The 16,011-nt window shown below is 49.0% G+C and overlaps 1 protein-coding gene across 1 annotated transcript; it reads right to left on the bottom strand.

Moving 5' to 3' along the window:
• Window positions 1-1,111: 1,111 nt before the first annotated feature.
• On the bottom strand, window positions 1,112-5,484 carry HTR5A (5-hydroxytryptamine receptor 5A). Its single transcript, XM_027727836.2, has 2 exons — window positions 4,513-5,484; window positions 1,112-3,558 (listed from the first exon to the last, which is right to left on the bottom strand). Exons 1-2 carry the CDS (start codon window positions 5,248-5,250, stop codon window positions 3,229-3,231), a joined length of 1,068 nt encoding a protein of 355 aa, XP_027583637.1. The 5' UTR covers window positions 5,251-5,484; the 3' UTR covers window positions 1,112-3,228.
• Window positions 5,485-16,011: the final 10,527 nt, after the last annotated feature.

Genomic DNA, 16,011 nt, shown 5'->3' with positions numbered 1-16,011 from the left:
CTCCCATACAGATGTTCATTGAACTGTCAGAGCACCAAGAGGAAAATAAATTAATTGTAAGTGGGAGCAGGTTAGTTAAATCTATTCTGGAAGTATTATATAGCCATTAAATCTCATACAAAACTCAATAATAATGGTTAATAATGTTCTTCGGAGGAATTAAATAGAAGCTCAATTTATAATGCTGCTCGGCATTCAAACCAGAGTGTTCCACCTTCCTTGTACATGATAAACATTTAGTAATTAATCCTCACAAAGCCTCAGTGAGGCAGATCTCTTCACACCACTGATTCTGTGTATAAATGGGAACAAGAAGGTACAAGATGCCTCCTTTGAAGCAGTGGTTGCATATGCCTTCAAACAAGATTTGGGTCTCTGGGACCCCACTCAGCATCTGTGTTTGAATAATGAGAGGTTTGTAAAAAGCCTAGGAGCCAGGATCATATGTCAAGGTCTCTTTGTGCCCCTTCAGTGTGCTCAGACCATCGTGGCACGTTTCAGTATAATCCTGTAGTGCAATCTCCAGAATACTGATAGTTTCCCCACATGGTCACATGGAATGGTATTTAGAAGAAAAGCTCATGGTCTTAGGTCTACAACCTGTAGGAATTGGCCCATAACAAAGCTGTTAATTATGCTGAGATTCAGAAGAACAAACTTACAACCAACTGAAAGCTGTTTTTTGCAGAAGACAGATTACAGACAGATATAAGATCGATGGGATCTGGGCTGTCAAATAAAAGCGAATTTAATTTACATCAGGATGGCGGACTACCCATGACTACAGACAAATCAGAATTATCTAGTGCCATTTTAAAACTACCTCCTGTCTCCCTGTCACTCTTTAAGCACAGCATGAATAAACACGGGGCATAATGAAAGGGAGTTTCCACCCAGCAACTAAGGTCCCAGGTAATCCATGCTTTGAAGAGTTTAAAGTGTCACTGTGGTGGCCTAAGAAGTAGTCTCCTACTTTTAGGCACCACCAAGCTTAGCTGAAATTCTGGCTTGGACAAGGAAGCATTTTTTCCAAATAATTTGTGGCTAAACAACCCTTGGCACAACAAAAGTAGTAATTCCCCAAAAGAACAACTCAGTATTGGGGATGGACTGTCCAGAGAAAGCAGCACACTTTTTATATCCTTGGTAAAAAAAAGGCAGCTCAAGAGTTTATTACACTTTTTGATACATCAGAATTGTCACTAATAATAATTTAAAATATGTTGGAAAGAAAGAAAATGCTCTTTACTAGCTGTAGAGAGATTGGCCCATGGTTAGTGCAGGTCAGAGTCCCTTTCAGGGGAGCCAGAAGATTACTCCCATCCAACTCCTCTTCTCTTTGAATTAATTAACATTAAAACTATGCTTTTACAAGACAAGACACGCTAGATAAAACTCTGATTCTCTTGAAATCAACAAAAATTTGTCCACTGCTTTCAATGAGGGCAGGGTTTTACCTAATATTTCTAACAGACTCTTATAAAATAGTGTTGAAAAAGACCTCAAGGGCCATCCTATTTCTCTTCTTGCCGCAAGGCAGGATCAACTACATCCATGTCAGTGCTGATGGATGTTTGTCTAACTGGTCCTGAAAGAGCTACAACACTTAATAGCACCTTGAGCTCTCCTTCCATTTTCACCTGCCCTGAGACAGGAAAAGAAAAAGGGCTTTTATCCCCAACTGTGCCAGGATTTTTTGCTGGTTTAAAGGACCAGTGACAATTTTAACATTTGATGTCTCACGGTCTGCTAAAGATAGAAGCTAATACTACCAACCCCAGGGAGCTTTCCCATGATTTATTGACATTTTTCCCTTTTATCTCTTCTTCTTGAGATATCTGACATGAAATCATGCCGTTCTGATTTCCATCTTCTCTTTTTCTCCACCATTTCAATTTGGGTCTGATTTCAGTGGCTGTTCCATAAGAACCCATAGTTAAAACTAATGCTTTCCTCTATCTGCAGGCCTGTCAGTCTTCCAGTGGTGCAGTGTAAAGTGTGCAACTCTAATTCTAGGACTGAAATGCCAACTACTGTAATTATGTTGGCAATGTGGAAAGGCGGGAAGGCAACAGAGCAATAACAACCATGCGGGATGGAGCCTTGGGAGGAGGCAGGAAGAGAAGGACAGGTGGGCAAAACAATATTCAAGTTTGGTCCTTGCAGAAGAGAACCCCCATGGTTTGGTTATGCTTCCAGAAAGAAACATCATCAGTCATTAACTGCCCTTTACCTGCAACTCAGTGCTCATGGAAACAAAGTCTTTGCTTTGGTTTCAAGAAGACCTAGATTGCAGTCAGAAATAGTAAAACATAGTTCCTAGTTCCTCATTGACAGGCAACTCGAAATACACTACTTGCATACCCTGAAACTACAGGAAACCTGCCCACAGCTGCTCAAAATACATTTATCATTTAGAATGGGAAACACGGACACAAGGATTAACATTTACAGCTGGTATTTCTGAACGTAAAGGTCTGAGACAGACGCTTACACACAGCAGCTGGGGAACGAGAGGTGAGTTTCCCATGCATTCTCTCTCATCCCAGAGTACACCATGCATTAAGATTTCACAATAAGTATTTTTTTAAAAAAACTTGCTACATAGAATCCAACAGCAAATAGCACAATTTGTTGTTCATAAAGTATGTGAGAAGAAGCTTGGTACCCTTAACCCTTACCAAGGGTTTTATTCCCCAAATACAAACACTTAGCAGTCTTTATGGGTGAAAGACAACATGAACCACGTTTTCAGCCAAGTCATAAAAAATGTAGCTTCATATGTAATCACAAAACCTCCTGACATTAAAGGGTCCTATCTTTGCACATGGGGCAAAGTTGATTAATGCTGTGAGTGACCAGTAGTGGCCAAAACAACATTTCAGATCTGACTCTTTGCCAGTGGATTCCTCTGCACCACTGCTGCCACCAAACAAGAGTGTCACTGGGGAGGTGGGAGGAACAGAGCGGGGCACTGGAGCAAGGATGCCATGCTGCTGGACGGAAAAACCCTTACATGCTGCTTGCAGGAGAAATAGCAACTACCTTAGAGTCTGGGATGGAGGGCCTGACTAGAAAATGGGACTGTTGCTGGGACGTACAACCCTTGGGGATGCATTTTTAGCATCACCTCAGTATCTGTGGCTTTGAACTTCCTCAGAAATTTGTCAGGAATCATCAGCATTTGAAATCAGCTTCCTGGGGCAGCAGGAAAGCTTTTTCGGATCACTACTGTCTAAAGAATAGGTTCCTGAAGGCATTGTTGTAGTTTTTATTGAAAGCAGTGTAGATGAGTGGATTAAAAAAGGAATTTGAATAGCCCAGCCATAGAAAAATGCTCTTCCAAATGGGTGGGATGTCACACGAGCAGAGTGGGTTGATGAGCTCTGTGATGAAGAAGGGGATCCAGCAGAGCACGAAGACCCCGATAAGGATGCCCACCATGAGGGCAGCTTTCTTTTCCTTCTGCTCTCTCCACGTGTCTCCGTCCGTCTGGAACGTAACAGTGGCATGACGGACAGTGAAGACCATCTGCGCCTGCTGGGCAGCTTCTTTTACCTGCCAAACACAAACACAGGTTGCACCATGTGTACCTCAGGCAGCTGATCCCACAAAGCAGGTACAGAGCCAAACAATGCAAGCAGTGGCCAGGGCTCCCAGGGAAACACAGGCCGTCTACGCCGTGCTCTAATTGAGGAGAGAGTGGCTGTATGACCCTCTTCTGGGTAATGGAGACTATTTTAAGTGAGGCTTGAAACTAGAAAGAGTAGTGATCTATGGAGACTTGGGATTGCTCACACAGGATAGAAATAACATTATTTCCCCACTTAGAATCTGATCAGCAGAACAGGCACACACCCACATGCCATGCACAAAAGTCTCCTTGCTTTCTCTGAACCCATTGAGTTTGAGTCCTCGGTAGGAGAGGCAAGAAAACAAGGACACATTTGCTTCGTCCCTGCAAGAAATCTTTACAGTGCACAGTCATCGTGCCTGGGATGAACTGACACGATGCAGCCACGATTAGGAAGGATTCACAAGGACATTCTGCACGTGTGTCTTCTGTCTGAGTAAATTCACAGTCAACCCAAAACCACAGCTGGTTGCCAGGTTATCATCCCCTGTGGAGACAGGACCCCATCCATACACCCTCCCCTCATCTCCTCATGGGAAGGACAGTGACCCCTTACTCATGCTAGCAAGCACTGATTCAGCATTCCACGGGGGGACATCTGTGAGTCACCACTCACCCACGTGGACTTCAGATTCACAATCTGGCCCAAAGTTGCTTTAGCTACACTTTGTGTGCTCTCAGCTGGGGGCTCAGAAGGAGCCAGAAGACAGGGCTTGCAAGCTTTGCAGTCAGCTTTCCCTTGGAAGCCTCCGAGATTCAGAGAGCTTTTATGGGATGCTGTTTGCTTGCACACTTCAGCTCTAAGTTTTCCCCACTTCTGCAAGGGCTTGGCTGCTGCCAGTGCTTCACCTGAGCAAAATGCAACCAAGCTGACCTACCTCCAGGGCTTCTGGTGTAATGGGGGTGATGGAGTTACTCTTCCGAGATCCAATTCGAAACTTGGCAGCCTTGTAGATCTTCCAGTACACAAAGAGCACCACACACAGGGGTAGGTAGAAGGCCCCAAAGGTGGAGAAGATGGTGTAGGAAGGTTCCTGGCTGACTTGGCACTCTTCACTGTCCTCTGAATAAGTCTCTCCCCAGCCAAAGAGCAGCGGGGCCAAAGAGATGAAGGCAGAGAGTGCCCAGGTGAGGGCAATCATGATGTTGGAGATGCGGCGCCGGGTGCGGAGCGTGTACTCCAGGTGGCGGGTGATGGACCAGTAGCGGTCGAGTGCGATGGCCGTGACATTCCAAATGCTGGCGGTGCAGCACAGCACATCGAAGGAGATCCACACCTGGCAGAGTGACCGGCCCAGTCGCCACCGCCGCCCAGACAACTCGTGCACCAGGCTGAGGGGCATGACGAGCGCTGCCACCATCACGTCGGAGATGGCCATGGAGGCCACCAGGTTGTGGGGCACCCGGTGGAAACTGCGCACGCGGAGGATGGTGGCCAGGACCAGCCCGTTCCAGAGGAACGTGGCCACCACCAGCATGGCCAACAGCGTGAGGACCAACACGCTGAAGACGGAGAGATGGGCCTGGCCGCTCTCGGGGCCGGCAGGGGACCCGCTCCTGTTGCCCGTGTCCGGCGTCGCATCGGCGAAGCAGCTGAGGTTGAGCGGGCGTTCCATGCCGGGCTGCTCCGGGCTCCTCCGGGCGCGGTGGCGGCGGGAGCGCGCTGGGAATTGGGGGGAAGGGGGGGGGGAAGCGCCGCCCTACCGCGGGCGCGGGGGGTCCCCGGCCGCCCCGAGTGTCGCCGGACGCGGGGGCTCCCGGCTGCTCGGCGCCGGGGGCTTCATCCCCGGCAGGAACAGCCCTGCGTCAGTCGCAGCTGACGGCAGCCCCCGGCCCGCCCCGGCGGCGGGAGGCGGCGGCTCCGCGGGCGCGGGGGGTGCGCGGCTGGAGCGGGGTTGGAGCGGGGCTGGAGCAGCGGGAGCGGAGCGGGGCGGCGCTGGCGGCGGCGGAGCGGCCGGAGCGGGGCGGAGGAGCGGCGGCCCCTGCGGAGGAGCGGCGGGCTGGCGGGGCCGGGGCGGGCAGGTGAGTTCCCCGCCGTGCGCGGGTGCGGGGCGGGCCGGGGAGCGGAGCGGCCGCGCCGGGCGAGGTCCTGCTTAGTCATGTCCGTGCGCGGGTCGGGACCGGCGCCGGGCCGAGCGGGGAGGCAGAGCCGGCCGCTGCCCCAGCCGGCTGTCCCTGCCCGCTTCCCGCTGCCCCTGCCCCTTCCCCAGCCCGCTTCCCGCTGTCCCTGCCCTGCCAGCTGCGCATCCCCTGCCCGCCCGCTGCCCGCGCCGTGCGGGAATCAGCCCCGGCTTTGTCTCGGGGTGTCTTCTCTTCCCCTCGGGGCGTATGCCGTGTGCCAGCCGCAGAAAGTTAGCATCCTTGTGAAATTGTCCCCAGGCTCCTCTAAAAATGTGACAGTGAGGCGCCGCGGAGATTTCCGAGCTCCCAGTTATGCTACGGTCTGCGCCCAGCAAACCTGTTAGTAATCCTGGTTATCCTGTGCAGGGGGAATGTGGCAGGGGATTATTTCTTTGAGAACTTCTGTGATGGTATTTCCTAACTTGTTAACAATTGTAGGGCCTTTTATTAGAAATATTCATTCACTTGGCTGGTGTTATTAATTGTTCAATTAATAGCATTAGCCATTAATGAAATGCTTGAGCATTTCCCCTGGTTTTTAGCACGTTGCTTGTGGTGAGTGGTGGGATTCTGGGCCTCATAGCAAGTCAGAATTTTACCCCACGGAGCAGGTTTCCCTGTGCCCCAGCTCCATGAAGGGATGTCAGCCAGCTCCAGCCCACAAGCCTTGGATGGCATCCAGATAGGGCTGCACCGGTGCTGGCACACGGCTTCTCCAGACAGTCCCGGGATAACGAGTCCCAAGAGCTGTGGAGTCACAGTGATGTGAGAAGCTGCTGGGCACTAACGTGGAGCTCACGGTCTGCATCTCTGGGGGGAGAAGGAAGGAAGGGCATCCATGTTAAGATTTGGTGACAGTGACATTTGCCAGTGAACTGCACTTTCAGAGAGTTTGGGGAGAAGACACAAGCAGAGGAGATGTTCAGGGAGCACCCAAATCATTCTGTGCTTGCAGTTTATGGAGGGTAAAACAAAACTCGTGCTTTCTGCTGCCTCTTCTGAATCTCTCTGGAATTTTTGATGAAAAACAGCAAAGGAACAATAACAAGGGGTAATGAAACAAAACGTTTTCTGGTGCTGCTGCTTGTTTCTCTGTGCTGTCAAGTGAAATGCAAGGCAGCATATCCAAAACAGGTCCAGGACCTTGTTTTGGTGGGAGGGGATTTTCCCCATATGGATTCATTCTGTGCTGCTGCTACTCGTTCTCAGAGCTGGGGATCTGGCCTGTTGTAGTTACTAGAACAGATGTAGCCTTAGAGATTATAACATAATTTTGGAAATAAACTGCCATCTCTTGGGGGGAGGAATTATTATTTTATCTTTTATACACAAGGATACTGACAATTTTGGAATGAGTAGTTTTTTTACTTACAACTTAAGGGACAAATGGGGTTTTCAGGCTTTCACAAAGACTCTTGATTTCAAATTCCTGGTTAGCAAGGTGCAAAACATCCTTGACTGTCATTATATTGATCAAAACACTTAGCAACTGCCAGGACTGAGAGCTTTTTGTTGCGTGGGCTCTTCCCAGAAAAACCTATGACCCAGAATTAATAGAATCAACAACAAATTATGGAATATGTGCTCCTGAAAATACATTATTATTTTTTCCTTCAGGAACAAATAGACAAAAATTACATTTAGAGGGAAATGAAAATAAAATTTATTAAATCTGAAGAATTGTGCTGGTTTAAGAGTTAACCAGCAGGGGAAATGAACTCAACTCAAAGGAGAGATTATAAGTCAGAATAACAATTTACTAAAATAATACAGTAAGTACAATCATACAAACAATTGGTCTTAACCCACAAAACCCAAATGTATAACCCAGTACCCTGGGGCATGAACAACGTGGTGTTCCTTGGGCCCCGCTTGAGTCCAAAGTAAAGGGAGAGGGGAAGAACCTGCTGGTGGGAGAGCTGTTGCAGTCTAGTCAAAAAGTGGTGATTGCAGTGAGATGCTGGGGGGAGAGCTGTTGCAGTCTGGTCAAAGTGGTGATTGGAGTCCAGTATAGGGTGATCCAAGTCTGTTTGAGAGCGATGAGCCGCAGTCCTTCTCTGGATCCCACAGAGTGGTTCCAAATGTTCCAAGACTCCAAGATTATATATCCTGCAGTTCAGGCAGGAATGCTCAGCACTTCCCTCAGGGCGGGGAGTTCCACAAAGGGTGTGAGGACAGGAGCATCCTCCTATCTCACAGGCCTCTTAACACCTAGTTTATAGCCTGAGGAGTCAGGCTCTATGGGCAGATGGTGTAAATGGTTCATTGATAACAGTTTCTGGGAAATGGCATGGAAGGCTATAGAATACACAGTTTTGGGTTACACCCATACCCTGATGGACTGGTCTCAGTTGTCCTAACTAGGACATTATCCACCCCTTATTCTATGCCATCCATGTCATGCCCAAATTAACCCCCTTTAAAAAAACTATATCCCTTTAAAACTATATACATCTACATATATATATATATATATATATATATATACAATGAAACATTACAGACCATTCTCACTCAGAATTAGGTTCCCTTGTGGTACACAACGTGTCTCCCCATCTTTTTGCATTACCCACCAGGTGGAACCAGGTCCTTGAGCAAAAACAATCCCTCGGATGGGTTTGCCTTTGCTTGAGGTGGGACTAATCCAAACAGTCTTCCCTAACATTCCTCTCATATGTACCACGGGGACTTTATCTCCATCTACAGTATGCAAAAGTTCTGATTGGGCAGGGCCAGCTCGATTGATGGAGCCTCGGGTGTTGACCAACCAGGTGGCCTTTGCTAAATGTATCTCCCAGTGTTTGAGAGTCTCCCCACACAGTGCCTTCAGGGTGGTTTTCAGCAGTCCGTTGCACCGCTCAACTTTTCCAGCAGCTGGTGCATGGTAGGGGATATGATACACCCACTCAATGCCGTGCTCTTTGGCCCAGGTGTCTACGAGGCCATTCTTGAAATGGGTCCCATTATCAGACTCAATTCTCTCCGGGGTGCCGTGTCGCCACAGGACTTGTTTTTCAAGGCCCAGGATGGTATTCCGGGCAGTGGCGTGAGGCACGGGGTATGTCTCCAACCATCCAGTACTTCCTTCTACCATGGTCAGTACGTAGTGCTTGCCTTGGCGGGTTTTGGGGAGCGTGATGTAGTCAACTTGCCAGGCTTCCCCATACCTGTACTTTGACCACCGTCCACCATACCATAGAGGCTTCACCCGCTTGGCCTGCTTGATGGCAGCACACGTCTCGCAGTCATGGATGACCTGTGAGACAATGTCCTTGGTTAAGTCCACCCCTCGGTCACGAGCCCATCTGTATGTTGCATCTCTCCCCTGGTGACCAGAGGCGTCATGGGCCCATCGAGCCAGAAATAATTCTCCTTTGTGCTGCCAATCCAGATCTACCTGAGAGACTTTAATCCTGGCACCTCGGTCCGCCTGCTCGTTGTTACGATGCTCCTCATTAGCCCGTTTCTTGCCTACATGAGCGTCTACGTGACGGACCTTCACACTCAGCTTCTCTACCCGGCCAGCGATGTCCTGCCACATCTCCGCCGCCCAGATGGGTTTCCCTTGGCGCTGCCAGTTGGCCTTTTTCCATCGCTCCAGCCATCCCCACAGAGCATTGGCCACCATCCATGAGTCAGTGTAGAGATAGAGTCTTGGCCACTTCTCTCGTTCAGCTATATCCAAAGCCAACTGAACGGCTTTAAGCTCTGCAAACTGACTTGACCCACCTTGTCCTTCAGTTGCTTCTGCAACTCGCCGTGTGGGACTCCATACAGCTGCCTTCCATTTTCGGTTTGTCCCTACAATGCGGCAGGAGCCATCCGTGAAGAGCACATATCGCCTTTCATCTGCTGGTAGCTTGTCATATGGTGGGGCCTCCTCAGCCCGTGTCACCTTCTCCTCCTCTTCTTCAGAGGATAGTCCAAAACTCTCACCTTCGGGCCAATTGGTGATAATTTCCAGAATCCGAGGGCGATTAGGGTTCCCTATCTGGGTTCGCTGCGTGATCAGAGCGATCCACTTACTCCACGTGGCATCGGTGGCGTGATGTGTGGAAGGAACTCTTCCCTTGAACATCCAGCCCAGCACTGGTAGTCGGGGTGCCAGGAGGAGCTGCGCTTCGGTGCCGATTACTTCTGAGGCAGCTCGAACTCCTTCATAGGCAGCCAGGATCTCTTTCTCAGTTGGTGTATAGCTGGCTTCAGATCCTTTGTATCCCCGACTCCAGAATCCCAGCGGTCGTCCTCGGGTCTCCCCAGGCACTTTCTGCCAGAGGCTCCAAGAAGGGCCATTCTCCCCGGCTGCGGTGTAGAGCACGTTCTTCACGTCCTGTCCTGTCCTTACTGGCCCAAGGGCTACCGCATGGGCAATCTCTTGTTTAATTTGTTCAAAGGCTTGTTGTTGTTCGGGGCCCCACTGGAAATCATTTTTCTTCCGTGTCACAAGGTAGAGAGGGCTTACAATCTGACTATACTCGGGGATATGCATCCTCCAAAAGCCCACAGCGCCTAGGAAAGCCTGTGTTTCCTTCTTGCTGGTTGGTGGGGACATGGCTGCTATTTTGTTAATCACCTCCATGGGAATTAGGCGGCGTCCATCTTGCCACTTCACTCCTAGGAACTGAATTTCCTGAGCAGGTCCCTTGACCTTACTCCGTTTAATGGCAAAACCGGCTCTTAGGAGAATCTGGATTATCTTCTCTCCTTTCTCGAAGACTTCGCCCGCTGTGTTCCCCCATACAATGATGTCGTCAATGTACTGTAGGTGCTCTGGAGCCTCACCCTTTTCCAGTGCAGTCTGGATCAGTCCATGGCAAATGCTGGGACTGTGTTTCCACCCCTGAGGCAGTCGATTCCAGGTGTACTGCACACCTCTCCAAGTGAAAGCAAATTGTGGCCTGCACTCCGCTGCCAAAGGAATGGAGAAAAAGGCATTGGCAATGTCAATGGTGGCATACCACTTGGCTTCCTTGGACTCCAGCTCGTACTGGAGCTCCAGCATGTCCGGCACAGCAGCACTCAAGGGTGGTGTGACTTCATTGAGTCCACGGTAATCCACCGTCAGCCTCCACTCTCCGCTGGACTTACGCACTGGCCATATAGGGCTATTAAAGGGTGAGCGAGTCTTGCTGACCACCCCCTGGGTCTCCAGTTCACGGATCATCTTATGTATAGGGGTCACAGAGTCTCGGTCGGTGCGGTATTGCCGACGGTGCACTGTTGCTGTGGCTATCGGTACCAATTGTTCTTCAACCTTCAGCAGTCCCACAGCAGAGGGGTCCTCTGAGAGACCAGGCAAGGTGTTCAACTGTCTAATTTCCTCCGTCTCCACAGCAGCTATGCCAAAAGCCCAACGAAGTCCTTTTGGGTCTTTGAAATACCCACTCCTCAGGTAATCTATGCCAAGGATGCACGGGGCCTCTGGGCCAGTCACGATGGGGTGTCTGTGCCATTCCTTCCCAGTCAGGCTCACTTCAGCTTCCAGTACAGTCAGCTGTTGGGATCCCCCTGTCACCCCAGAAATGGAGATGGATTCTGCCCCTACGTATCTTGATGGCATTAAAGTACATTGTGCGCCGGTGTCCACTAAGGCCTTATACCTTTGTGGCTCTGATGTGCCAGGCCACCGAATCCACACTGTCCAATAGACTCGATTGTCCCTCTCCTCTACCTGGCTAGAGGCAGGGCACCCCTAGTCCTGGTCATGGTACTCATTGTGCTCTTCTTGTGGGTATGACCTGGAGGTCCCTTCAAGAGGATCAGACGTATCATCATTCCTGTACCGTCTGGAGTCTTGCCCACGAGAGACTGGAGCAGCGTTTACCCTTGAAGAGTTCCTTGTGGTACTTGTTCCTCTTTTCAGTTCACGTACCCGGGCTGCTAAGGAAGGGGTGGGTTTCCCATCCCACTTCCTCATATCTTCTCCGTGCTCACGGAGGTAAAACCATAGATCGCCACGTGGAGTGTACCTTCTCTCCTTAGCTGGGGGACGCTGGCTCCTAATAGCAGAGACTCTTGTTTGTCCTGGTGAGATATGGAAGATCCCTTCCTTAATTTCCTCTCTTAGCTTCTGGTGTCCCTCTTCAATTTTCTCTTCCAGGCTTCTGACGTGTTCAGCCAGTTTGGTTTCCACAGATGAGACGTGGGCTCGTAATGGGGCGGTGACAGTGTCTTCATACATCCTTAGTTTACTAACCAATGCTCCCACCTTGTCCTCTCCCTCCCTCCATTGCAGCGTTGCTAAGTAGCGGGAATACATTTCTGGCCCGAGTCGTGCAAACTTTAACCACATCTGGGAGGTGCACTGTACGCCATCTGGACTTTTAGGGAATCTTTCATCGTCTGAAAAGATTATCTCCAGTACAGCTAACTCCCTTAAGCACCGGATACCTTGTTCCATCGTGTTCCACTGTCCTTGCTGTACGTGGAGGTCCTCCTTGCAAAGGTATCTCTCCCTCACACTGCACAACAGTCGCCGCCAGAGGCTGAGAGTTTCCTGCCTCCTTCCAATCCCCTGATCAATGACTACATCTCGAGACAGGGACCCCAGCTGTCTGGCTTCAGTCCCATCTAGGATTGTATCGTTAGCTGCGGCATCCCAGATTCGGAGCAGCCAGGTCAGAATGGACTCGTTCGCCTGTCGTGTGAACTCTCTCCGGAGCTCGCGTAGCTCACCCAGGGATAGGGACCGAGTGATTATTTCTGGCTCTGTCTCCTCCAGTGGATGTGAAGGTCCTGCCTCTTCGTCATCATTTGCTATACGGACTGATTTAGTCTTTGATTTCCTTTTCTGGACAGGGGCGACTGCTATTGGTTTTGGTTGTTCTTCTGGCTCCTCGATGGTTTGTGTGGACACGGTGCCGGTTGGTTTATTTCTTTCTCCCTCTGACTCAGCTGTGGTTTGGGTGGACGTGGTGCCTGCGGATTTGGTCCTTCTCTCCTCCCCCTGACAGTGCTGTACCATGTCAAGTAGTGTCCGGTAGGCAGTGGCCAGGGCCCAGCAGGTTGCTGTGAGCTGGCCATCTCTGGAGCTGCCAGAGCATTTTTCCTTCACCAGTCTTATCATGCTAACAGGATCCTGCAGTTGTTCAGGGGTGAATTTCCAGATCATTGGAGGAGAAAACTTCTCCAAATACTGGCTGATGTCCTCCCACTTCCCGTGCCACTCAGCATTATCTACTCCCAGGGCAGGTGTCCAGACAACCTCCCTAGAAGGCCCTGTTCTGACCCTAAACATGGTGTACACAGTACAGAGCAGACAGAGTAACACTAACAATAACATTATACTGTCCTTAACATCAAAAGGGAACTCAATATTTTCAAAAACTGTTGTAGCAGGTCTGAAGGGGAAGAAGGAGGTGAGAGGCTGGAAACAACCATCCCCCCCTGTTCCCCCAAAGGGCTGGGTACGATTTTTAATGAAACCCCAGAGGTAGCAACCCAAACCAGGACAGGCAAACAGGACTGAATACACATTTACAATGAAACTCATTGCTTCTGATGTTAGAATGACATAAACATAATATACCAATAAAGCAATTTGGATCCCTCTCCCTGGTCTTAAAGAGAGCATCAAAACAGGCAAATAGTTCCCCATCTGTGGAAATATGAACAGGCTCAAATACAACATCCATGTGACTGCATCAAACAACATGGTGATCAGGGAGTTTCTATATCCAAATAAACAAATGCTTAAAGTGAAATTGTGATTCTGACTTCTCTCTCTCTGCCCCACGTTGGGCGGCCAAAAAAATGTGCTGGTTTAAGAGTTAACCAGCAGGGGAAATGAACTCAACTCAAAGGAGAGATTATAAGTCAGAATAACAATTTACTAAAATAATACAGTAAGTACAATCATACAAACAAACAATTGGTCTTAACCCACAAAACCCAAATGTATAACCCAGTACCCTGGGGCATGAACAACGTGGTGTTCCTTGGGCCCCGCTTGAGTCCAAAGTAAAGGGAGAGGGGAAGAACCTGCTGGTGGGAGAGCTGTTGCAGTCTAGTCAAAAGTGGTGATTGCAGTGAGATGCTGGGGGGGAGAGCTGTTGCAGTCTGGTCAAAGTGGTGATTGGAGTCCAGTATAGGGTGGTGATCCAAGTCTGTTTGAGAGCGATGAGCCGCAGTCCTTCTCTGGATCCCACAGAGTGGTTCCAAAATGTTCCAAGACTCCAAGATTATATATCCTGCAGTTCAGGCAGGAATGCTCAGCACTTCCCTCAGGGCGGGGAGTTCCACAAATGGTGTGAGGACAGGAGCATCCTCCTATCTCACAGGCCTCTTAACACCTAGTTTATAGCCTGAGGAGTCAGGCTCTATGGGCAGATGGTGTAAATGGTTCATTGATAACAGTTTCTGGGAAATGGCATGGAAGGCTATAGAATACACAGTTTTGGGTTACACCCATACCCTGATGGACTGGTCTCAGTTGTCCTAACTAGGACAAGAATTAAAACTAGATTATGTTCTCATGAAAAATTATTAATATTTTCAGTATCTTACTTACTTGACTTAAAAAATTATATTGGCAGATTCTGGAGTTGAATGGGTCAGTCGTAGTATCAGAGTAGAATCAGAGTAGTAACAGAAATAGAGAATGTAGACAAATATATATATGTGTGTGTATATATATATATATATGGAAGCGCAAAGATTAAGGTGAAAATCTTTCTGTTGTCTCCAGCTGCCTCAGGGGTGGGTGTACAGGGGGTGAAAGCAAAGTCTCCTTAGAGGTGCACAGCGATCAGATGAGATGAAATCAATGAAAGTCACAACATCCGGTATTGACTTGGGGGTGTTGGTTGATGAGAAGCTCAACATGACCCAGCAATGTGCACTCACAGCCCAGAAACCCAACTGTGTCCTGGGCTGCATCAAAAGCAGCGTTGCCAGCAGGTCAAGGAAGGTGATTCTGCCCCTCTGCTCCTCTCTGGTGAGACCCCACCTGGAGTGCTGCATCCAGCTCTGGGGGCTCCCAACATGTGAAGTACATGGAGCTGTTGGAACAAGTCCTCCAAGAGGAGGGTCACAAAGATGCCTAAAGGGCTGGAGCATCTCTCCTCTAGAGGCAGGCTGAGAGAGTTGGGATTGTTCAGCCTGGAGAAGAGAAGGCACTGGGGAGACCTCCAGTACCTAAAGGGGCTACAAGTGAGCTGGAGAGTGACTGTTTACGAGGGTATGGAGTGATAGGACACAGGGTAATGGCTTTAAGCTGAAGGAGGTTAGGTTTAGATTGAATAGTAGGAAGAAATTCTTTCCTGTGAGTGTGGTGAGGCACTGGAACAGGTTTCCCAGAGAAGCTGTGGATGTCCCATCACTGGAAGTGTTCAAGGCCAGATTGGATGGGGCCCTGAGCAACCTGGTGTAGTGGAAGGTGTCCCAGCTCATGTCAGGGGGTTGGAACTGGATGATCCTTCAGATCCCTTCCTCCCCAAAGCATTGTATGATTCCCTATTCCAATTAGAAACTGGGAAATAAATGTTCACCTGGAGAGTGATCAAACACTGAAACCAGTTCAAAGAGGCTGTGAAATCTCCATCCTTGGTGATGTCCAATCTGGACAGCACTGCGAGTCACTTGATCTGACTTTGAAGTTGGCCCTTCTTTAATGGGGGTGAAATTAGGTGATGTCCAGAAGTCCCTTCCAACCTAGATCATTCCATTCCAGTTCTGATTCTGCAATATTTAGGCATGTTGGCTGAATGTACCAGATTCTGGAGGTGACTGAATTTTGTTATTTTTAAGGACAAAATGCTGTTTACACAGATTAATAAGACCAGTCATTTCCTCAGAACTGTTGATATTTATAAAGCAAGTGGAAGGATGGGATCTGTAGCAAGCAGATAATGTTTGTGGAATGATCACATCAATGAAAGTCTCTGAGAAAAGTTTCTATGCTACAAAGTCAGGATTATCTCACATCCTCATTAATGGAGCCAGAGGAATTAAAAGTGACGGGACTTCCTCAGATTCAGCAGAATTCCCTCCGGTAAAGACATCAAATACTTCTTGCTACTAAATACCATTTACTGGAAGTACCTTCCAATTCAAAATACGTACCCGATGGTTTGAGATTAGGAGGGAATTCCCAGTGTAATCAGTGCCACTGCCTACATGCACATCCAAGTAGTATCTGCTCTTAGAGACAGGGTGAATGGACTTACACTGTTAACCTGTGTGCAGATCTTCTGAAGCTCTGCCCTTATAACAGGTGGAAAATGGAGAGGAGATGGCTCAGGAGGAGTTTTTGCTGG

This window comes from Pipra filicauda, unplaced genomic scaffold (assembly GCF_003945595.2).
Source record: "Pipra filicauda isolate LSUMZ 115617 unplaced genomic scaffold, ASM394559v2 scaffold1_size10287979_pilon, whole genome shotgun sequence".
NCBI lineage: Eukaryota > Metazoa > Chordata > Aves > Passeriformes > Pipridae > Pipra > Pipra filicauda.
This window is presented reverse-complemented; position numbering and strand designations above follow the sequence as displayed.

Coding starts and splice junctions, on each gene's coding strand:
- HTR5A (XM_027727836.2), bottom strand. CDS start 5,250: ATGGAACGCCCGCTCAACCTCAGCTGCTTCGCCGATGCGACGCCGGAC. Junction 3,559..4,512: donor TTACACCAGAAGCCCTGGAG/GTAGGTCAGCTT, acceptor TGTGTTTGGCAG/GTAAAAGAAGCTGCCCAGCA.